A 21,785-nucleotide genomic window follows, 5' to 3' on the forward strand; every position below is an offset into this window, starting at 1 on the left:
AATAAAAAGTTATATAAATATATGTTTCTCCTATTACTTCCTAGAAGGTAATATTTAATAATAGCCATCTAGATCTATGTAAATGGATGGTTCACATTCAATTTGAAATATTGTAAAATGTCCTCTACAATGAGTAGTCGTGCAAATGCATGACCGATGGGCTACTCCTTAGTAATGAGATCAATACATTCTTTCATGTGCCTAGAAAAATGTGGCACAAAAAATAACAGATCCAACAAGCTGAGATCGCAATAATGAAAGAATAAAAAGAGTTAACACTAATTAGACGAATTCTGAAGGAAGAATAGTACCTTCTCATAGAAAGCATAAATGGTCCGACAAGCGGACAATTGCTTGAGCTCCAATGCTTGGCTTTCTTTCCTGCGCACAAGCTTGCAATTTCAACTCGTGGACTGCAAACTATAATTCGGCTCCCTTTCTTGTGGTTTGGGAAACTACAAGAAAACAGCTTAATTTCGTCGGCCAGAAACCGTCGACAATAGGCAAAAAACCGTCGAAAATATCTATTTTCGTCGGTCGGCAGACGAAATAGGCCGACGGAATAAACTCAACGAAAATGAACATATTTTCGTCGGCAACCGACGAAAATAAAATTATCTTCATCGGCTGTGCTGGCCATGCCGCTCGGGAGCTCGCCGCAGAGCTGGTTGTAGCTTAATTATCTTGCAATTATCTTCATGCTGTCGAAAATATTATATATACGTCGGCCAGCACAGCGACGAACATAATTTAGTAGTTTTCGTCGGTCTCGAGTACCGACGAAAATAGACATTTGACAGCAGTACGAAATGATAGTAATACTGACATCTAAAGTGATTAATTTGGTGCCACCAGCTCAGCAGCTTATGCTTGGCAGGCCGGAAGGGGAGCGCCGCAGAGGCACTTGTTGTGCCGGAAGCTGTAGACCTTGAAGCTGGCCATGCCGCTCGGGAGCTCGCCGCAGAGCTGGTTGTAGCTGACGTTGAAGAACATGAGCTGGCTCAGGTTCCCGGCCGCCGCCGGGACGCCGCCGCGGATCGCGTTGTGGCTCACGTCCAGCGAGGCCAGCCGCTCCGGGAACTCCATCCGGGACATGTCGAAGCTCAGGGCGTTGCGAGACAGGTTGACGGCGACCAGCAGCGTCCTCCCGCCCCCGAACAGGACGGAGGCGTCGCCGGGGTGAGCGCGTTGCGGGACAGGTCCACCTGCACGAAGCTGACGGCGGCGAACTCGGCGAACCGCGGCCGAGGTTGATGCTGGCCAGGCGCGGGAGCGCAGCCAGGGACGCCGGGATGGCGCCGGTGAGCGCGTTGAAGGATAGGTCCAGCGACCTGAGCACGCGGAGCTCGCCCAGGAACGCCGGCACGGGGCCCGACACTCCGGTGCGGGAGATGGTGAGGTCCGTGAGGGCGGAGAGGCGGGCGAGCGCCGGAGGGATGGCGCCCGACACGCCGGGCACGTGGAGGAACAGGAGCTCCTGGAGGCCGGTGAGGCGGGCGATGGCGGCGCCGGGCACGGGGCCGTTGACGCCGGCGTCGCGCATGATGGTCAGGCTGACGACGCGGCGGCCGCCCGTGGCCGTGGCGGAGGAGGATGTCGCGGGGGCGGCGGCGGCAGACCACTGGGACCGAGCGAGCGAGCAGCGGCGCGGATTGCAGCACGGCCGGCCACCAGAAGGGAACTCAGGAGGCGCGGATTAGCCTCCGGGCACCGGTCACCAGCTCCCCCAGCACCACCTCCGTCGCCGAACGAGGCAACCGCGACCGGAATTCCGCCCCGGCGCCTGGTCGATCCGAGCGAGCCCGCGGCAGAACCCCGCCGATCCGGGGCCTCAATCCTCCGCGGCAGCACGCGACCCAGCCGAGCCTCCCGCACTCAGGATCCGAGATGGCGCTGCCGAGACGAGCTAGGCTCCCGCACTCCCGCGAGCGACTCCACTCGGCGCCTCCCGCGCGGGGGCGGCGCGGGCGGGCGGGGGCGGCGGCGGGCGGGGCTGAGGCAGCTGCGGCGGCTGGGGGGAAAGAAAGAAAAATGTGCATTGGAGCCACGAAATTACGCTTATTTTTGTCGGCATCGGTTAAGCCGATGAAAATATAGTATTTGTTTCTTCGGCTCTGACCAGGTCGTTGAAAATATGTGTAATTTCATCGGTTTGGGTAGGTGGTTTTCGTCAGCTTCCCATAGGCCGACGAAAATAAATGTTGCCGATAAAATTGAGCTGTTTTTACGTAGTGAGAGACATGCTTTAATCCCATTCCAGACTTCAAAGATGGACAGGTCATTAAGCAGAATCAGGTAACTATTCTCGTTTATATATCCAATGAACTCCTCAGCCAACTCTTTTCCTGTCTTCTCGGTCTCCAACAGAACATCAACTCCCACGGCTGATCTAAACTGCATCACCAAGCTCTGGATGAAGTCGTTCGGATTGAACGGATGCAAGACCCTTACCGATGCCTGCCATGGAAATTTGTTCTTGATATCTGGGTTCTCGTAGGCTTCGCTGATGATGGATGCCTGCCCAAGGTCACCACTTGTCCCCCACACCGCTATCACCCTAAGACCCTCGCCCTCCTGGTTGATCAAGTCAACAAAATCTACTTTTGAATTGTCATGCTTGGCAGCACGCCGTGCTTCACCGACGCCGAATATCGCTGCAGCTGCAATGCTAGACTGCTCATCAGCAGCAGTTTCATGCTTGGACTTGGAGCCGGCGCGTCCTCAACTCTGGCTCTCAGCTCCTTCATCTGCTTGGCGATGCGGCGCCGCTCTCGCAGCGTGCAAAGGCGCCACCAAGATGGCTTGTGGAGATGTATGGAAAAATCTTGGAGGCAGTCCTCGGCGTCGTAACGGACTTGCTTCACCCAGGTCATGAGCACCTCATGGTTGTCTCGCTCGCCATGCGCAAATCCTGCATCATCTCGAGCTCCTCCCTGATGAAAGCATGATCGCGCTGGATGCCGAGCTGCAAGGCCACCTCCTCCGCGGCAGCGGATTTGGCGTAGCCAAGCGCTCCATCCACATCCAGCACGGACTTGCCTACGCTCAAAGCCGTCGCCTCCATGGCTCTCCTCTCGGTTTTGCTGTGTGGACGGAGCTGCTATTGTGCTATATTGCTTTGTGCCAGGCCAGAACCCAACCATAGGTTAAAAGCAGGAGCTCGGCTGCAAGGCTGTGCAGATTGTCAGTTTCTTATAAAAGATTGCCGAAGATGCCAACGGAGCGATCGAGGGAGTAGTCAGGTGAGGCCGGAGCGAAGAATGCAAGCAAGTTCATCATATCGATCGCCTAGGTTGTAATAGCACTATATGTATGCTGTTACTGTAATAGTATATGCTCATTTCACAGTGAGTATACGTGACTGCGATGAAGATGCTGTTGGAACAATGGTCTTGGCCCATTCATTCTAATGCATTAAAAGAATTTAAAGCCCACTATTAAATGCTAGGGAATCAATGGCTTAATTCCGTACCGGGAATTGAGGAGGATCTCAACCGACTTAAAAGGTGGACTTTATGTACATCTCTTGTGAAGCCGGTAAGAGGAGGACAGTGAACCACACGCGCGCGCGCTCGCTCGCCGCGCCGAGGCCGTGGGCGCGGCCGGACGTGCCGGTGCGACGTGATGTGCTGAGATGAGAAAGACGTTTTGCTGTAAAGAGCAGTTACGACGTCCAGGTTCGTTGAACCTGAGGCTCATTAAGGTAGGTACTCCTTCTTAGGAGACCTCTCCCTTCTCCCTCAGCTGCTTTCTGCCATTCCCAACGCTAGCACTGCGCGCACAGCTCTAGCGAGAGCAGGGCCTCCGGAACCTCTGCTCGCTGAAGGCTTTGCACGGGGCGCGGGCAATCAGGTTTTTGGGGAGCGTCTTGACGCGACTGCTCGCTCCCTGAACGACTACTTCGTCTACTTCCTGGCGTGTCCGTTCGTGCGAACGACTATTTCGTCTACTTCCCGGCGTGACCGTTCGTGGGACTGCACTGCGAACATCTTCCTGCATCGACATAGTTCGTGTGGCAGAACCAACCTGAATTATACCGGCTCAAGTACGTGAGTCCATTCCCGAGGGCTCCAACGTGCTTCAAACGGTATAATCCCTTGGCCTGTCGGGTAACGTCCCGATAAACCACCGATACACAGGATCAAATAAGGTTACCTCACACGAAGGTGAGTCCAGAGATACATTCACCATCACATTTTACATCACAGGGAATTACATTACAAGGGTTTCCAAAAGAGGTACAAAGTTTCAGATTCAAGAAAAGATTACATACTATTAAAAACTATGGTTTTTAGCAGCGGAAAACATACGCGATGATTACATCTCGTCGTTAAGTCGCATATCATGCTAAGCCCGAGCACGACATCGCTCGATATCACCAGTGCTGGCCGGGGACGGATCCCATTCCACGGACCAACCTTCTGAAAGAGCACAGGGCCAAGGCATGGGAAGAGTAGGGTCTTCAAGATATTACCTGCAAAACATATAACTAGCAAGGCTGAGTATACTAATACTCAGCAAGGCTTACCCGGGATTGGGTATACTTAGCCCATAACTAGACTTATGAAAGCTTATAATGGTTCTGGGTTTGGTTTCAGCTGAAAAGCAACAAAGAGTAGATCCTTAATTTCAACTTTTACCTTTCAGGTTCTAGTTAATTATCCTTTCTAAGTGAGCACCTATAACTATTCAAGCATGGTAGGATCTTTATCTCAACCATCAGTATTTCTCATCATATAGTTGCTCTTGTTACTCTGTGTGATAAAGGGATCAAGCAGTCTCAATCTTCGTGAGAAGCGGACGATTCGAATCGAATTTAACCTTGCAAGGTAAACCTAACTCACACGCTTGGAACATCCAACGACAGTTCCAAAGCAACCGTTTGCCTTTCATTCCGACTCGTGGATCAGATCCACCACAAGCGACTGCAGGAACATACGCACACCCAATGTGTGCAGCACATACGTCTGTAGCGTGACTACAAAACCCGTATTCCTGGTTGCCCTTGCAACACGTATTTCCTCAGTCGAACATAAGTAACCAGAAGAAGCAAATCGAGTGGTGGGAGGTATGTCCACTCCTCGGGCCGATTGGCTACTAGGCTTACCGCTTACCCATAACTCACGGCATGTGGTTAGTACTTTCAAACGCTTAACCCCGATCGGCACACACCGCGACCTTCTCAAATTTCATCAACACAGACGGGGTATCACCTCAACCATGATACCTCACAAAACTCCCGTCCGGTATCCTTGTAGTGATAACAGGAATGAAAACATTACAATTCCTATATCGCGCGAGTGACAGGAAATCACCCGACTTCTACCGGTCCTATTTAGCGGAGCATCTATCCGATAAGGACTCGGGGGCATTACATTGGTTTCCTAGGATTCATGCATCTAGGGTTTCACTTCAACTCTTAGACTTAATGCAAGATATAGTATAAATAGATATAGATTGCAGTGTAAATAAATAGTGGGATATGTCCGGGGCTTGCCTTTTACTGGTGAGGCTGGGGTTAGTCAAGTTAATAACGTCCGAACTTTGGTTCGGGTCTTCAGAGAATTCCTTGACGAAGTCCTTAGGGTCTTCAGAACAACCTCCTCCTTGTTCCGGGATTAGCTGTTAATTTCCGTCGGTGGGAGAGTTGAGTCTACATGATATGCAAGATGAAGTTCAATGGATGCACATATTTTCATCTCAAATCTCGGTAAAGTTGCATTCCAAAAGCTAACACTCAAGCACTCATGGTATAAGAAACCTAAGTTTTGAATCATAAGCATTGACTCATGATTAAAGCATTGATTTAATCGAAAATAGAAATTAAGCATTCAAGTTTAAATTTAATTCAAATTGAATGTGAACTCTAGATAATTAGGGTTATAAAGTTTTGAAAACTTGAATACAGATCAATTACATATTTAAAGATTTTGATCAAAAGATTTAATTAGATAAGCCTTACTGAAAAGATTTAGTTGATTGTATTATAAATAAATTGAATTAATCCAAGATAAATATTAAAACATCAATTAGAATTAAATTCAGATTTAGATTTGAATTTAAACTTTTTTGAATAAAGAATGTTATAAGATTTTGAATATTTAAAAAAAATAGATTACTTCATAATTCATGATTAAGAGATTTAATTGATTAAAGTTTAAAAGGTATGCTTAGCAAATTTTTGCTCAAGATAATTCAGGATGGTTATCTTAAAAGAAATTATATTATATTATGAGTTTAGAGTTGAAGATTTTATAAAGTCATTTTATATCACTTTATATGTCATCTATAGAAATTTGCATATCAAAAATCATGATCACAAAGTTAACCTGTAGGGTAAAAATTGGAATTGCGGGTTGGATATTACATTTCCATATCTTAGATTCAACATTGATTCAAAACTATTTGGTTTCAAATCAAACTCATTTAATGGAAGTTATAGAGTTCAAAACCTAGTTTCAAACAAAACTGGTTTTGTAATTTTTTGAATTTCCTACAATTCTCTATTGAATTTACAAGCCAAAAATACCACTCACATGAAATAACAAGCACCCATTCACTTCTATTCTAAATACAGCACAAACTATCCATTTTCACAGCATGGTCATAAAACAAAGGTGATAGAATTTGAAATGAAGATTCACATGTAACTGGTTTCATATTTTTTTGAATTTTCTACGATTTTCTAGGGATTTTCAAAGTTCAGCACATTGGAAAGGAAGAAAGGGCTGGAAAATTTCATACAGGCCCTTGGAAAGAAACAAGACCTTGCAATGTGGCCCCTATGGCCGGAAACAGGACACCGGCGGCGGTTTGGGCCAAATTCCGGCGAGGTCGAGCACCAAGGAGGGGAAAGGGTTGGCCTACGGGCATCAGGGGCTTGAGGCGCACGGATTGGAGTGCTTGGGAGGAGAGGGAACGGCCGGAGGGAACCTGCCGGCGGGAAGACCGTAGGGCGGCGGCGGGCGGCACTGGGTGGGGCACTCCGGCGAGGGCAAGGCGCAAAGGGGATGGGGAACAGCTTCAAGGGGTCCTGAGGATGCTATTTATAGGGAAAGGAGGGGAAGGGAGGGGCGCTCGGCCGGGGAACGACGGCAGCGTGGAGGAGCAGTGTACCGGCGGCTCGGGTAGGCGGTGGTGGGTGCGTGGCGGCACGGGAATGGGCGGGGAAAGCAGGGGATAAGGGCGGGGAAGGGATGAGGCGGCGCCTGAGGTGGAGAGGGGGGCTGTACTGACGCCGAGATTAAAGAAGACGGCGGCGGCGGCAGTGAAACAGAGGAACAGGGGAGGCGGCCGGAGGAAGAAGAGGAATAGGAGAGCGCCAGGGACTTGTTTGTGATTTGCAAAAACTTCAAGGGTCTGAAAGTAAAACCAAAATTACCCACTGTTACAAGGTTCAAATGAAGAAATGACCAAAATGAAAGTTGTACAACTTTTCAAGCTCTACAACTTTGCTTTAGGGTTTGAACTCCAAAACTCAAAGTATGCATCTTTATTTTGAAACTTTGGACTAACTTTAAATTTCATAAAGATTTGTCCTTGTTACATATTTCACACACAACTTGGGCCTAAATGCAAGTTTCCAGGTAAGCCATGATTACTTGCATTCTTATAATTTGGCCCCTAGTAACTTTTGAAAATTACTTTTGTAACTCGTGCATTTTGCACAAAAGGACTCATGTTTTTATAAAATTACACATAGGGTCTTATTGCTACAAATACATCCAATCTTATACATATCAACACATGCATTACATTTCATACATATTATGGTACAATTTGACACCTAGGGTGTCACAGTTCGGCTACTTCAAGCAAGGCCAGTCGAATAGCATGTCTATTCCAGCTGGTAACGGCGCAACCGGTGCCCTCGGCACTGGTCCCGCCTTGGGGTACCTACTAAAACTACTCTGGTTTAATTCTTTGTTCATACTTATTAGTGAGAATAACATGAACACATGCACATATCTTGTACACACATTATCACTCATCTATATCATGAAATTGCTAGTAATATTTGGAATTAAAATATACCGAAAATTGCCTAGATGTCTAACAGATGCAGGTGCCTCAAGAGATCAACCAAAATTGGCACGCACGCTGTGCACTTGTGGCTGACCCGTCAACAACTTTTGGCTGCATCCTAGGCTTGGTGTTGGTGATGTCCATGTCCTTCTCTTCTCGCGCTGCGCTGCACTAACACGGCGCTATTGACGGCCATTGAAATGTGAAGTACGTTTGCAGGAGGTAACAAATATATTGCAAATCGGACTGAGCAAACATGAGGTCAAGGGATAAATGATACAGGACTTGTATGGACTCCAACGACACACATGCATACAGGATCGGAGCACTGCAAATGGAAAGTGCGCGGTATTTTGTTATGTTCTGGTACATGCGCAAAAAAGAAAGAAAATACTAGGAAACATGAAACCAGCAAAGCGGTGATCTCTGATGGCCTCCGGAGCAGCTCAGACCAGCTTGAAAACGGGTCCGTTTCGGTTCCTGGCAAGCTGGTCCTGCACGTCTTCCAGGAACTTCTCCTTGAACAAATAGTCTCTCAGCTCCATGGTCAATTCCTTGAGGCTCTGGAGAGATGCTAGCCCGGAAAGGAAGCCAGAGCTATAGGTTCCAGCATTAGGATCTAAATGTAGCTGTTCAAGTTTAGGCGTTGCTCCGTCCTTAAACTCCACCAACCCAAGCCCACCTACGGAAAGCAGCTCCAGTACCATCAGGCTCGGGAATGCCTCCCGGTGGAATGTGAGCCGGATGCGCTCTCCACGCTTGATGTCGAACGGAAGAAACGGATGATACCGTAGGCGTAAGATGGCTAAATTTGGTAGCTTGCCAAGGACTTGCATGGTGGCATCAAACTCCCTTAGCAAAGTGCTCTCTAGCACCAACTTCACAAGACTATGGAGTCCCTCGATCCATCCTGGCAGTTCGACCAGGGTGCCGGACACCTTGAGGCTCTGGAGGTTCTTCGGTGGTGAGGACACACCATCCAAGCAGCCATGTAAACCTGGCTCCACACTTGATTGCACTGACAGTGATTCTAGACGGCTAAGATCGGCAAGGGTGGAACAAAACTCTTGACTGTTCTTCTTACTAACACCGCTCACTGCTAACTTGCGTAACTGACTCAGCCTTCTTATGTCCTGTAGGATAGCTTTTCCATTTGTGATGTTCACAAGACCCAGTGTGCGCAGGCCTTTCAGATTCCTCATCCCTCTTGGCACCACAACACCATATGGCTCTAGTCTCCTAGATGCCAAAGTAGGGAATACAACGTGGCACCAGAAAGTGCACACATCTTGCCTATCCAGATCACCATCTAGATCCTCGACGTCCTCCAAAAACTTGGGCGCACAACAGGCCAGACAAAGCTTTGCCAGATCAACTGGTAGGCATTCATCTGGAATCACACAAAAAGGAGCACAATCCCCAGCAAAAAGGTATTGCAGCTTCCTGAGCTTGATGATAGTTTTTGGCAGCTTGCATACGCGTGTACCTTTCATATCTAGTGTCTGCAGTTGCTTCAGGTTACCCCATGAATCTGGCAGATGATATATACCGTCACATTGTCTTATAGAAAGGTATTTTAGGTGAAGAAGCCTCCCAATGTGCTCAAGGTGATGATCAAATAGACCTGACGTGCCTTCCAAGTCAAGCACACGTAGCAACTTCATCTTCTCGGAAATAAAAAAATGCTTCCAATATCCAAATACTGTTAATGACCGTATATGAGACAGGTCCACTACACTCTCGAACTCAACTTTATCTCCATTCCAATTGCTGCTTACAGCAAGGTGACGAACTTTGTCTTGGGTGTTTGAACTGCAACCTTCCTCCAGTCTAAAAACAAGATTCTCTTCTGCTGACTTTAAGATGCAGATTTCGCGCATGAGATCATGGACTTGACATGAGTCAATTTCTTTTCTGTTGTTAGATGATCTTTTGGATGCCAGGATCATGCTCCTACCTATTAGTTGCATGAAGTAGCTGTCAGCTATTTCCTCTGCAGTTTTGTCACGAATCTCTCTTGAGTAACCTTCTGCACTCCACCGCCGTATCAGAAGTCTTCGGCTAATCTTGTGGTCTTCAGGAAAGATGGACAGATACAAAAAACAAGACTTGAGATGATAGGGTAAACCATCATAACTTTTGCCAAGGACTGTTCTTATGACCTCAAGGTCTGGGTTCATTTCCAGCTCAGCACTAATATGCTCATTTAGTTTCCTCCACTCCACGGCTATTTTTGGTTGATTTGCCAAGAAGCCGCCAATGGTGACTATTGCAAGGGGAAGTCCATTGCACTTCTTCAAGATCAGTTTTGCTTCTTCAATGAGATCAGGATGTTTATCCAAATCTATGGCCTCCTTAAATACCTGAAATTGACAGGGTTTAAGTTCTTTACAGTTTAAATTATATATTCATTCATTGGAATGACCGGTAAAATTAATAGTCTTGTATCAGTTACTACCAAATTTTATACGGTTCAATATTGGCAATACTGATGGGGGTAAGTTAGTGCAATGCAGACATAAATGTTGCTTTATATCTTGTGTGAGTCCAATTGTGAGTAGATTTCACCGGTGCTCCTTAAACTTATCCCGAGTTCTCATCCCGGTCCAGATACTTTTAAAATGCACATAGTGGTCCTTAAACTTGTCCCGCGCTCTTATCCCCATCCTTAAACTTGTTCTGAGTTCTCATCCCGGTCCTTATACTCTCAAAATGCATATAATGGTCCATAAACTTATCCCACGCTCTCAAATAGGTCCATATACTTCCAAAATATATTTTTGTGGATTGTTTCAAACATTGAGAATTTCAAATCAAGTATAATATCACTTAAAATTTATGAAGCAATCGTCTTGGATACAATATTTACTGATTTTTAGAGTTGTTATTTTAACACATTTATTTAATAGTTGATGATGTAGCTTCCGTGAATTTTTTGCTTACATTATACTGCTAACAGGTGGTGCATGATACATATCACCTAAGAATAAAAATAGGATAATACTATGGACTCTTGAATAATAAAGAAAAAAGATCCAGCCTGTGGTTAATTAGATCCAAGATATAATTCAATCATAGTCAAAATATGTATCTATATGGCTACCTCTGTTAATAAGATATTTCACTGATCATAATGTACCATCAAGTTAATCACTGTGTGTACATATTGAAATAATTGTGGGACAAATAAATTTAGTGTATGTGGTTCTAGACTTTGTTGTTGGACTGATGTAGTTGTGAATTAACTTATGCACTCATGGCCACGGGGTGGCAGACCAATGAATGAATTATACATCCTATTCAAAGCATATACATGTAAGTAGTGATGTCTTTATATTGGAATGAGATTCAGAAACAAATGGAGCATTGTAACACCACCTTTCTTGTGAAGAGTTGAAGTGCATCTCTGTATTCAAGAACTTTGAGCTTGTATATGTTTTCTTGTTTCTCTGAACAATATTTTGCAATACTCTCTTCTCTTGTGGTGACTACAATCCGGCATGTACTATCCAATTTAGGGAAGTGTTGTATTATATGGTCCCATTCTGCCCTGGATGACACGTCATCAACAACAATCAAGCACTTCTTCCCTTCAAGGAGCCTAGCTAGATCTTTGGTTAATTCTTCAACTCCCACCATTACTGCTGTATTTCTTGTACTGCGCCCAAAATCTATTGCTCCCTTCTTTTCAGAAGAAGATTGCATACTTAGTTGTATAATTAAGCTTTTAAGGAACTCCTTGAGAATGAAAGGGCGCATCACTGTGACACAAGCGCGCTTCTCAAACATGCCAATGAGCTTCTGGCTTTCATAAACATCTTTGACTAGAGTAGTTTTCCCTAGACCACCCATTCCCCACACTGAGATCACTGGAAGTTCATGACCAGATTGATTGCAAATAAGTTTCACCATCTCATACTTTTCTTTCTCTCGACCAATAAGCTGAGATTCCTCCATAGCACTTGCCATAGTTTTGAGTTGAGTAAGGCTCCTTGTGACCACCTTGCTCCCATCACCACCTGTAGGTTGATGTTCCACTATATCATTGGTACTTGTTGTGTCTGCATTTGAGCTAGACGCTGGCATCAAAAAATTTGCTTTCTCCTGAGAATCCTGAACGCAAGTAATCGCTAACACAAATTTAATCTCAATGTTAATTAATATTTTCACTGGAAAATAGAAATTCTCTGACGTGAAATCATAATTTATTGCAGACATATGTTGATACTTGAGTTTTCTTTAAGTAACTCGATTACTTAGGTAATGAAAGCATCTAGGCCGATAGGTGCATGGTAAGTTTCGGTGATTAGTGACAACCACATATGACTAACGTGTGTTTTGTCGGAATCATATCTATTTGATTATGTCAAATATGAAATGTGAAAGGAGACCCCTCAATTTGTATGGAAATATGGGCCAAGGACTTGGACATGAAGATTAAGGAAATTTCTAGTATCAAGTGTCACAAGGAGATGAACGACACTTGATTTAATTCAGGTTTTATAATTTTTAGTCTTTGACCGTAATATTAAGAGGGGCTCTTGAGTTAGTAGCTTGACCTAGCAAAGCTTGGTCTTAAAATAGATGCACACTTGCTCAAACTCAGTACTAGACAGCTCAAGGAAGTCAAGGAAACACGTGGGAATGGAAGTAATCGAAGTTAGAAGCCATTGCAAGTTAGTTTGAACAAGGGACAACATGAAAAGGGTATCGGATCAACCGACACTATTAAATTTGAAACGGTGCAGACTAATGCAGAATCTAGAAGACGATCAAGTGCAGAAAAGCCTTTAGTACTGGATCAACCGATACTTTGAAGGTGGGGGTCGGTGCAATGAACAATTGCTCTGGTGTTCTACTCAGTACCTCCAGAAGGTTTTGGGAAAAACTCCTTCAGCAACGGATCATCTGTTCCTACATGAAGGGGCATTAGTGCAATGGTGGTTTGATTACTCAGAGAGTGTTTTTGCTACAAAAGGTTTGCTTAGCAAAATCTTTAGCACCAGATCAACCGATACCCATCGATGCAATGTGTCGGTGCAATGACGCCAGCAAAGAGGAGCAGTTAGGGTTTAACGGCTAGTATTTGGGCTCAGTGTGACCGGATCATCCGATACCTAGTATCGGTTCATCCCATGCTTTAAGCTTTTCGGGGAAGTTGTTGGCAACGGATATGGCTGGCTTTCTAGCCTATATAAGCACTTCCCTCAGGTCACTTGAGCTGCCTTTGATATCCTGAATACCTGAGGCCACCGTAGAAATGCTGAGAGAGAGTTTAAGCCAAGAAGAGAAGATCTAGTGTTTATGAGTTGATCCAACAAGAAGAAGTTCATATGAGATTAGCAAGTGTGCTTTGAGCTTAGGGTTTAGCTTAGTGTAGGTCAAGTGAAAGCTTAGGGACTTGTTACTCTTGGTATTTGATGGCACCTAGACGGTCTTGGTGACCCGGAGGTTCTTGGAGAGCTGTTGGAGATTGTGGGAGCCCCAAGATGGAGATTGTACACGGTTTGAAGCTCGCCGTACTGAGATGGAGAAGGAACATTCTTAGTGAAGCAGTTGTGTCTTTGTAACACAAGGGAGCATCCAACATGGACTAGGAGGGAGTGTCAACTCCTCGACACCATGGGAAAAAATCCGCTTTTCTCGTGTCCCTCTCATTTACATTCAAACAATTTATTTCACTTTTACTTATTTTGTTCTTACTTGCTTGTTTGTTACCTAGCCGATATACTTGCTAGTGTGCTCTCTTGACTAGGTGAAATACTTGCTAGTGTGATCTTTGTACTAGGACGATGAGCATGTTAGTGTGGTTACCTATCTAAGATCTTGTTGCTAGTGTGCACTAGTTGATAGGTTCAAAACTCATAGGTTGGGCAACACTAGTCATAGGCTAGGGATTGTTAAAAATTGAAAAAGATCCAATTTATCCCCTTCTTTTTTTTAAGGGGGGGGGGCACTGAAGAATAGTGTTTTTCCCATACCAAACCCTAAACAGGGTATAGAGGTAATATACATGGGCCCCTATGGGCCACAATACACATGGTCTCAATATACTCCAACAACCCCCCGCAGTCTGAACAACCGGCGCAGCGGTGTTCAAGACCGGACAAGAAGAGAGTACAAAGGGCAAATACCCCCCGCAGCCACAACTAGCCACCGGCTACGTTGAGGCTGGATCGAAACTCCGAGAAGGTCGAGGAGGGCAGCCCCTTGGTGAAGATGTCAGCAAACTGGGAGGTAGTCGGGACATGGAGGACCCGAACATCGCCGATTGCGACTCTGTCGCGCACGAAGTGTAGGTCGATCTCCACATACTTTGTCCGCTGATGCTGGACGGGGTTGGTGGAGAGATACACGGCGCTGACGTTGTCGCAGTAGACGAGCGTGCTCTTGGCGAGCGGGCTGTGGAGCTCCGCCAAGAGCTATCGTAGCCAGGACGCCTCCGCTACGCCATTAGTGACAGCCCGGTACTCCACCTCGGCACTGGAGCGAGAGACAACCGGCTGCCGCTTGGACGACCAGGAGACCAGGTTGCCGCCCAGGAAGACGGCGTAGCCGGAAGTCCGGAAGTGGAGCGACGAGTGTCCGGGCAGCCAGCCCAGTCAGCGTCGGTGTAGACCACCAGCTCAGCAGAAGACGAGCGGTGAAGTACCAGGCCGAGGTCCACAGTGCCACGGACGTAGCGGAGGAGACGCTTGGCCTGGTGAAGGTGAGGAACTGCAAAGCACCAGCCAGACTCCGGTAGGCAGTAGGATCAGCCACTGGATCACCCAGATCAGCGGACAGTTTCGCCTGAGTGTCGACAGGAGTGGAGCAGGGCTTGCAATCAGTCATTCCAGCCCGCTCCAGGATATCGAGTGCGTACTGCCGCTGGTGCATGAGAAGGCCAGATGGGCGAGGCTCAACATTGACGCCCAAGAAGTGGTGGAGCTGACCGAGATCCTTCATAGCAAACTCCTGCTACAGAGAGGAGATGACACTTTGAAGCAACTGCTGACTAGAGGCTGTGAGCACAATGTCATCAACATAGAGCAGCAGATAGGAGGTCTCATCCCCACGGCGGTAATGAAGAGAGACGTGTCAGACTTGGCCTCGGTGAACCCCAATGTCAGCAAGAACGTGGCGAACCGAGAGTACCAAGCCCGAGGAGCCTGCTTCAGTCCATAGAGAGACTTGTTGAGCCGGCAGACCATATCTGGACGACTCGAATCCACAAATCCCGCTGGCTGAGAGCAGTAGACAGTCTCTAACAGAGTGCCGTGAAGAAACGCATTCTTCACGTCCAGTTGGTGCACAGGCCAAGAGCGCGAGAGCGCAAGCGAGAGGACAGTGCGCACCGTAGCAGGCTTCACGACTGGGCTGAAGGTCTCATCATAGTCCACACCAGGCCGCTGTGTGAACCCCTAGAGAACCCAGCGAGCCTTGTAGCGCTCCAGTGTGCCATCAGCCCGACACTTATGCGTCCAGATCCACTTGCCAGTCACCACATTGCAAACAGACGGATGCGGCACGAGGTCCCACGTCTGGTTGGCAAGAAGAGCCGCGTACTCCTCTTCCATCGCGCGACGCCAGTGAGGATCCGCCAAGGCGTCGCGGACAGAGGAGGGCACCGGAGAGACCCGCGGCTCTCCCTCGGCGGCGGAGAGAGTCGCGGCCTGAGACGCCATCCGCCGAGTCACCATGGGATGGATATGCCGAGGATCCCGATGGATGACTGGCGGGTGGTATACCTCCGGCTCGGCTCGAGAGGGAGCCGGAGGAGGCGGCGGCGCTGGCGGCGGCGTCGCAGGAGCCTCCGGAGCAGGAGGCGGCGCCAGTGTTGGCGCCGAACGACGCCGGTACACCTGCACCGGCTCAGCGTACCGCTGTGGTGTCGGGGTCGGCGCCGAGCGACGCCGGTACACCTGCACCGGCTGGGCGTACCGCGCAGGTGCACGTGAAGGCACCGGGGCCGCGCGCGGCACGACCGAAGGTCCGGGGACTGCGCGTGGCGCGACCGGGGGCACCGGGGCCGCGCTCGACGCAGCAGGGATCACCGGAAATGGTGCCGGCGTGCCGGGGAAACCTGCAGGAAAAGGACAGACAGGTAACGGTGGCTGAACCACCGGGTTAGTCGGAAACAGAGTCTCCAGCTCGGGGTCAGGAGAAGGTGTAGAGGAGGTAGAGTAGGGGAAATCCGACTCGTCAAAGACGACGTGTCGGGAGATCAGAATGCGGCGAGAGGTGAGTTCAAGGCATCGGTACCCCTTGTGGTCAGGGGAGTACCCGAGGAACACACAACGAGTCGAGCGGGGCGCCAGCTTGTGAGAAGCGGTGGCGGAGGTGTTAGGGTAACATGCACACCCGAAGACCCGAAGGTGGTCGTAGCGAGGAGGGGTACCGAAGAGAGCGTGGTGTGGAGTGGGAGCAGGAGAAGCAGTGGACGGGAGACGGTTAAGCAGGTAGGTGGCGGTGTGGAGGCTCTCAGCCCAGAAGCGCGGGGGCAGAGAGGCCTGGATCAGAAGGGTGCGCACGACGTCGTTCGTCGTGCGAATCATCCGCTCAGCCTTGCCGTTCTGAGGAGAGGTATACGGACAAGACATACGCAGCTGAACACCTCGAGACAGGAAGAAGGGCCGGGAGGTGGAGTTATCGAACTCCCGCCCGTTGTCACACTGGACGGCCTTAACTGTGAGGCCGAACTGAGTGGACACCCAGGCAAAGAAGTGGAGGAGGGTGGGGAAGGTCTCAGACTTGGCGCGCAAAGGAAAAGTCCAAGAGTAATGAGAAAAATCATCAACAATGACCAGATAATATTTATAACCAGACATGCTGAGTACAGGAGATGTCCATAGGTCACAGTGAATCAGATCAAAAGCATGCGCAGCATGCGAAGAAGAAGAAGAAAACGGAAGTCTAACATGACGACCTAACTGGCACGCATGATAGAGGTGCTCAGCAGGAGCCTTAGTACAGGGAGCATCGGTACTACGGCTGAGCTGAGCCAAAACGTCGCGGCCGGGGTGACCAAGCCGGCGGTGCCAGGTGGTGGAATAAGGTGTCACGGCAAAAGCACCAGACAAAGAAGCCGAAGGCGAGGCAGCGGAAGTAGGAAGCCGAAGGGTGTAAAGGGGCCCCGGGCTGTCACATCAGAGGAGTGGACGCCGGGAAGCCGAATCCTTCACAGTAAGACCAGAGGAGTCAAATTCGATAGAACAGGAGTTGTCAGCAGTAAACTGGCGAATGGAAAGAAGGTTGTGAACCATTCGAGGAGCAACAAGAACATTAGGAAGACGAGGAGCAGAACCCACGGCGGTGACAGGAAGGCAAGACCCATCACCAACCATGATAGAAGAAGGACAAGAGGGGTATAGGGGTCGGACAGAAGAGAGGATACCGGCATCAGGAGTGGTGTGGAACGAGGCACCCGAGTCGGCGATCCACTCGGTGCTGGCCGGCGGTGTCAGTCCCATGGTGCTAAAGGACTGCGCCAGAGCGGCCTGGTCCCACCCCCCAGGCCAGGTCGGCTGCTGGCTAGGCTGAGCGGGCGGGGTCCAGGACTGCGCGAAGAGTGGAGCAGTACCAGTGAACATGGCCGCCGGCTGGAGCTGAGGACGAAGCCCCCTTGCCGGACCCTGGAACGGCCACATCGAGATGCGCCCTGACCATGGGTTGCTGAAGGATGGCCAGGGCGTACCTCCAGGGGCAGGAGCGGGAGCCGGGGTCGGCGCGCCCCGATGGCCCCCACCGGTACCGGTATCCCCAGGAGCAGGGCCACCAGTGCCACCACCACCACCCCGTCGCCGGCGACGTCCACGCCCCCCCTCCTCCGGTCTGCCCGGCGGGAGCAGCCCCAAGGAGGGAGGTGGCAGGAGCAGCGGAGGGGGCCGGTGGAGCAGCAACGAGCGCGGCGGGGCTGGGCGAGGAGGATCCGGGCACGAGACCCCTGGTGATCTCCTCAAGGGCGAGGTCGTCCCGGACCTGCAGGAAGGTGGGAAAGGGCCTTTGGCGGGTGACCCAGCACTTCAGGTGGTCGTAGGTGCTGCTCAGGCCCCGTAGGACATTGAGCACCAAGACCCGATCGGACACCGGATCCCCGAGGTCGTGAAGAGCATCAGCCATGCTCTTCATCCGCCGGCAGTACCCACCGACGGAGAGGTCCCCCTGGACGAAGGTGCGGAAAGTGGCGTCGAGCTGGAGGGCGCGGTACTCGGCGTTGCCGAGGAACTGCCCCTCGAGCGCCACCCAAGCCTGTCGTGCAGTGCCGCCATGGGTCCTGACGAGGTCCTGAAGATCTAGGGAGATGGTCCCGAAGATCCAGGATATGGCGACGCTGTCGAGACGCAACCACGCCACGTCCCGCGCCTCGATCGGCGAGTCGACGAGGACGTGGTCGTCGAGGGCGTAGCGGCGGAGGGTGAGGAGGACCTGGTCCCGCCAGCGGCTGTAGGAGGAGGACGCGGGGTCGAGGAGGATGGAGACCAGGGCCCTGATGTTCTGGACGCCAGCTGCCTGGAGGTGGAGCTAGGCGACCATGGGGTCGGTCGGGTCGGACCGGACTCCAGATCCAGCGGACGAGGCCTGGAAGGAGGAGGAGGTGCCGTGCTCAGGGTCGACGGGCTGGCCGGAGGAGATGCGGAGGTAGCGCTCCGCCTCGGCGACCCGGAGAGCGAGGGCGTCGGCCGTGGCGCGCTCGCGTTCCCAGGCGAGGGCAGCCACATGGACCCGCTCCTGGGCTGCCGAAGCCTCCGACTTGGCGGCGAGGAGGGCCGTGGCGAGAGCGGCGTCGGCCTGCTATCCTCGGAAGGCGGCGGCGGAGAGCGGCGCATCCTCGGGCGCCATCCCGAGGCCAGACCGTGCGGCACCGGGCGTTGCATCGACGATGGGCTGCGTGCCCGCAGTGACAGTGGCACGGTGGGAAAACCGGGCGGCGGTGGCCCGGCGCCGGCGGCCCAGGCGCCCACATCGGCGCGAGCAGGAGCAGAGGAGGGAGAGGAAGAGGAGAGGGGAGGGAAGGATGGGAGGGGAGGAGGAGGGGCCGGCGGCCGGCGGCGGCGGTGGGCAGGAGGGTGGAGAGAGAGGAGAGAGAGCAGACCTAAGCTGATACCATGAAGAATAGTATTTTTCCCATACCAAACCCTAAACGGGGTATAGAGGTAATATACATGGGCCCATATGGGCCACAATACACATGGGCTCAATATACTCCAACAGGCACTATCCTTTCAGGTAAGAACAGGAATATAGTACTAGTATCCAGTCCGGCCCAATCATGAGAGGTGTTTAAACAGGAATTATAATGTGCAGAGACTATTACAGGGCAGCATATAGATTTTTCTTCTACATTTTTATCTTTAGTTTATATTACTAATTGCAGACTATGTTTAAAACCTCCACGTTATAGATGAAATGTGCTAAAATAAAATAGATGGATTTACACATGTACAACCTACATGTGTTGTAACAATACAGATAACTAAAGTATACAGCCAGCTTTTTCCATAACTTTACTACTATAAAATGTCCTCTACATTAGTAGCCGTTCAAACAAACAGGCTGGTGGGCTATTCCTTAGTAATGAGAATTTATACAATCTTTCATGTGTGCCTAAGATGTGGCATAAAGAATAATAATAGATCCAACTAGCTCAGATATTAATCAAAAAATTACAAGAGTTAACACAAATTAGATGATTTGTGTAGGAAGAATATAGTACCTTCTCATAGAAAGCATAAATAGTCTGATCAGCTGACAATTGCTTGAGCTCCAATACTTGGCTTTCTTGCCCTGCACACAAGCTTGCAACTTCGGCTTGAGGTGTACACACTATGATTCGGCTCCTCCTCTTGTTGTTTGGGAAACATCCTTTAATCACATTCCACTCTTCATAGGTGTACACGCCATTAAGCACAATCAGGTAACTCTTCTCTTCAACATATCTAGTGAACTCCACGGCCAACTCTTGCCCTGTCTTCTCTGTCTCCAGCAGAGTTGACACCCCCACAGCTGATCTAAACTGCTTCACTAAGCTCTTGATGAAGTCGTTCGGATTGAACGGATGCGAGACCCTTACCCATGCCTGGCATGGAAATCTGTTCTTGATATCTGGGTTCTCATAGGCTTCATTGATGATGGATGCCTGCCCAAGGTCACCACTTGTTCCCCACACCGCTATCACCCTAAGATTCTTGCTCTCCTGGTTGATCAGGTCAACAAGATCTACTTTTAAATTGTCATGCTTCGCAGCACGCCGAGCTTCACTGATGCCGAATATTGCTGCAGCTGTAATGCTGGACATCTCAGCTGTGGTTGCAGGTTTGGAGCCAGCACTCTTGATGAGTTGGTAGCGCAGGTTCCTCTGGCTCACGTCCTCAACTCTGGCCCTCAGCTCCTTCATCTGCTTGGCGATGCGGTGCCGCTCGCGCAGTGTGCAAGGGAGGCGCCACCAAGACGGCTTCTTGAGATGGATGGAAAAATCTTGGAGGCAGTCCTCGGCGTCATAGGCCACGTCACGAACTTGCTTCACCCAGGTCATGAGCACCTCATGGTCGTCTCGCTCGCCATGCGCGGCCCTCAGGAAAGCCTGCATCATCTCAAGCTCCTCCCTGATGAAAGCATGATCGCGCTGGATGCCAAGCTGCAGGGCCACCTCCTCCGCGACAGCGGATTTGGCATAGCCAAGCGCTCCATCCAGCACAGACTTGCCCAAGCTCAACCCTGTAGCTTCCATCACCACCTTTGTTGCTGATAATATATGTGGATAAAGTGGTTGAGGAAGTTGTGCCAGCACAATGTGCAATGAACAGATTGATCATCTGAAATAATATGTTGAAGGCAAGAGGTCTTCTGATGATACCAGACTTGATGACTCTGTGTATATCAAGGCAAGCAAGAGAGGATACTTTGGTTTGCAAGTGAGGGTTGAATCCATTCTTATCCTCTGCTTAGAGGTGACGAGAAGAACAAAGATGCGTTTCCTCTTAGCTTGCTAGCACACTCAATGGATAGATTCTGAAGGCAACTATTTTTTTGTGCCGCTATGCGCCTATGCCACATTCAGCCACACTCAAATGATATATGCCAAAGACGGGTACTCCTGCACTGTAGCATCTCGCCCTGCCAATCTTGATCTGTAAGCGCAGGCCATGATGCTTTCCTGTCTTTCATCAAAGTTAATTAAAGCTAAATCAAAGGAGCTGGGAAGAATTCCGATGAAATATTCGATTACCTTTGCTTGTGGCCGGCGTGGATAGCTTTGCCCCAGGTACCAGCAGAGCAAGAAATCCCGCAGCATTTTGCCCCCCGTCATTCTCGATCTGTGCGATTATGCCAAAAGAATCGAAAACAAATAGACATAATACACATCAGTGATGTTGGGACCATAAGCACAGGAAGCGCGCACATAGAAGAAGCTCAAAATTAAAATACTTCTATCTGCAGTGAACGAAGAATCAGACTTTCTCCTTGCATTTTGGAAAATACAACGTACCTTTCCTCCGTGGAGGGACGAATTGCTGATGTTTACATCGACGGAGGCAGGGGTGTCGCTGGAGCGAGGGGCAGCACCCACCGCCGGTTCCGAAACGGCAAGCGGCACACGTCGCCGGCGGCCAACGGGATGAGGCAGGCGGCTCGAGCCAGCCGACGACGGGTCCTGGAGCCCTGCGGCGGCGCGCCGGGACGGACGGGGAGAGCGCCATTGCAGCTGGGAGCCTGGGACCGGAAGGCGACCCGAACAGGCGACGCAGTGCAACCGACGGGCCCGGTCGGACATCCATATG

General features: G+C 49.8%; 1 protein-coding gene and 2 pseudogenes across 3 annotated transcripts; all 3 read right to left on the minus strand.

The window, feature by feature from the left end:
- Nucleotides 1–735: 735 nt before the first annotated feature.
- Nucleotides 736–1,696, minus strand: LOC112897821 (annotated as a pseudogene).
- Nucleotides 1,697–2,597: 901 nt separating this feature from the next.
- Nucleotides 2,598–3,064, minus strand: LOC112898380 (annotated as a pseudogene).
- Nucleotides 3,065–8,290: 5,226 nt separating this feature from the next.
- LOC112896991 (putative disease resistance RPP13-like protein 3) lies at nucleotides 8,291–21,735 on the minus strand. Of its 3 annotated transcripts, none has more exons than XM_025965147.1 (5): nucleotides 21,494–21,735; nucleotides 21,233–21,320; nucleotides 19,721–21,120; nucleotides 11,404–12,138; nucleotides 8,291–10,388 (listed from the first exon to the last, which is right to left on the minus strand). In XM_025965147.1, exons 3-5 carry the CDS (start codon nucleotides 20,732–20,734, stop codon nucleotides 8,472–8,474), a joined length of 3,666 nt encoding a protein of 1,221 aa, XP_025820932.1. In that variant the 5' UTR covers nucleotides 20,735–21,120; nucleotides 21,233–21,320; nucleotides 21,494–21,735; the 3' UTR covers nucleotides 8,291–8,471. The 3 variants fall into 3 exon arrangements, with proteins under 3 accessions (XP_025820932.1, XP_025820930.1, XP_025820931.1); XM_025965145.1 differs by having other exon boundaries at nucleotides 19,721–21,160; XM_025965146.1 differs by having other exon boundaries at nucleotides 19,721–21,164.
- Between the last annotated feature and the right edge of the window lie 50 nt (nucleotides 21,736–21,785).

This window comes from Panicum hallii, chromosome 6 (assembly GCF_002211085.1).
Source record: "Panicum hallii strain FIL2 chromosome 6, PHallii_v3.1, whole genome shotgun sequence".
Taxonomy (NCBI): Eukaryota; Viridiplantae; Streptophyta; class Magnoliopsida; order Poales; family Poaceae; genus Panicum; species Panicum hallii.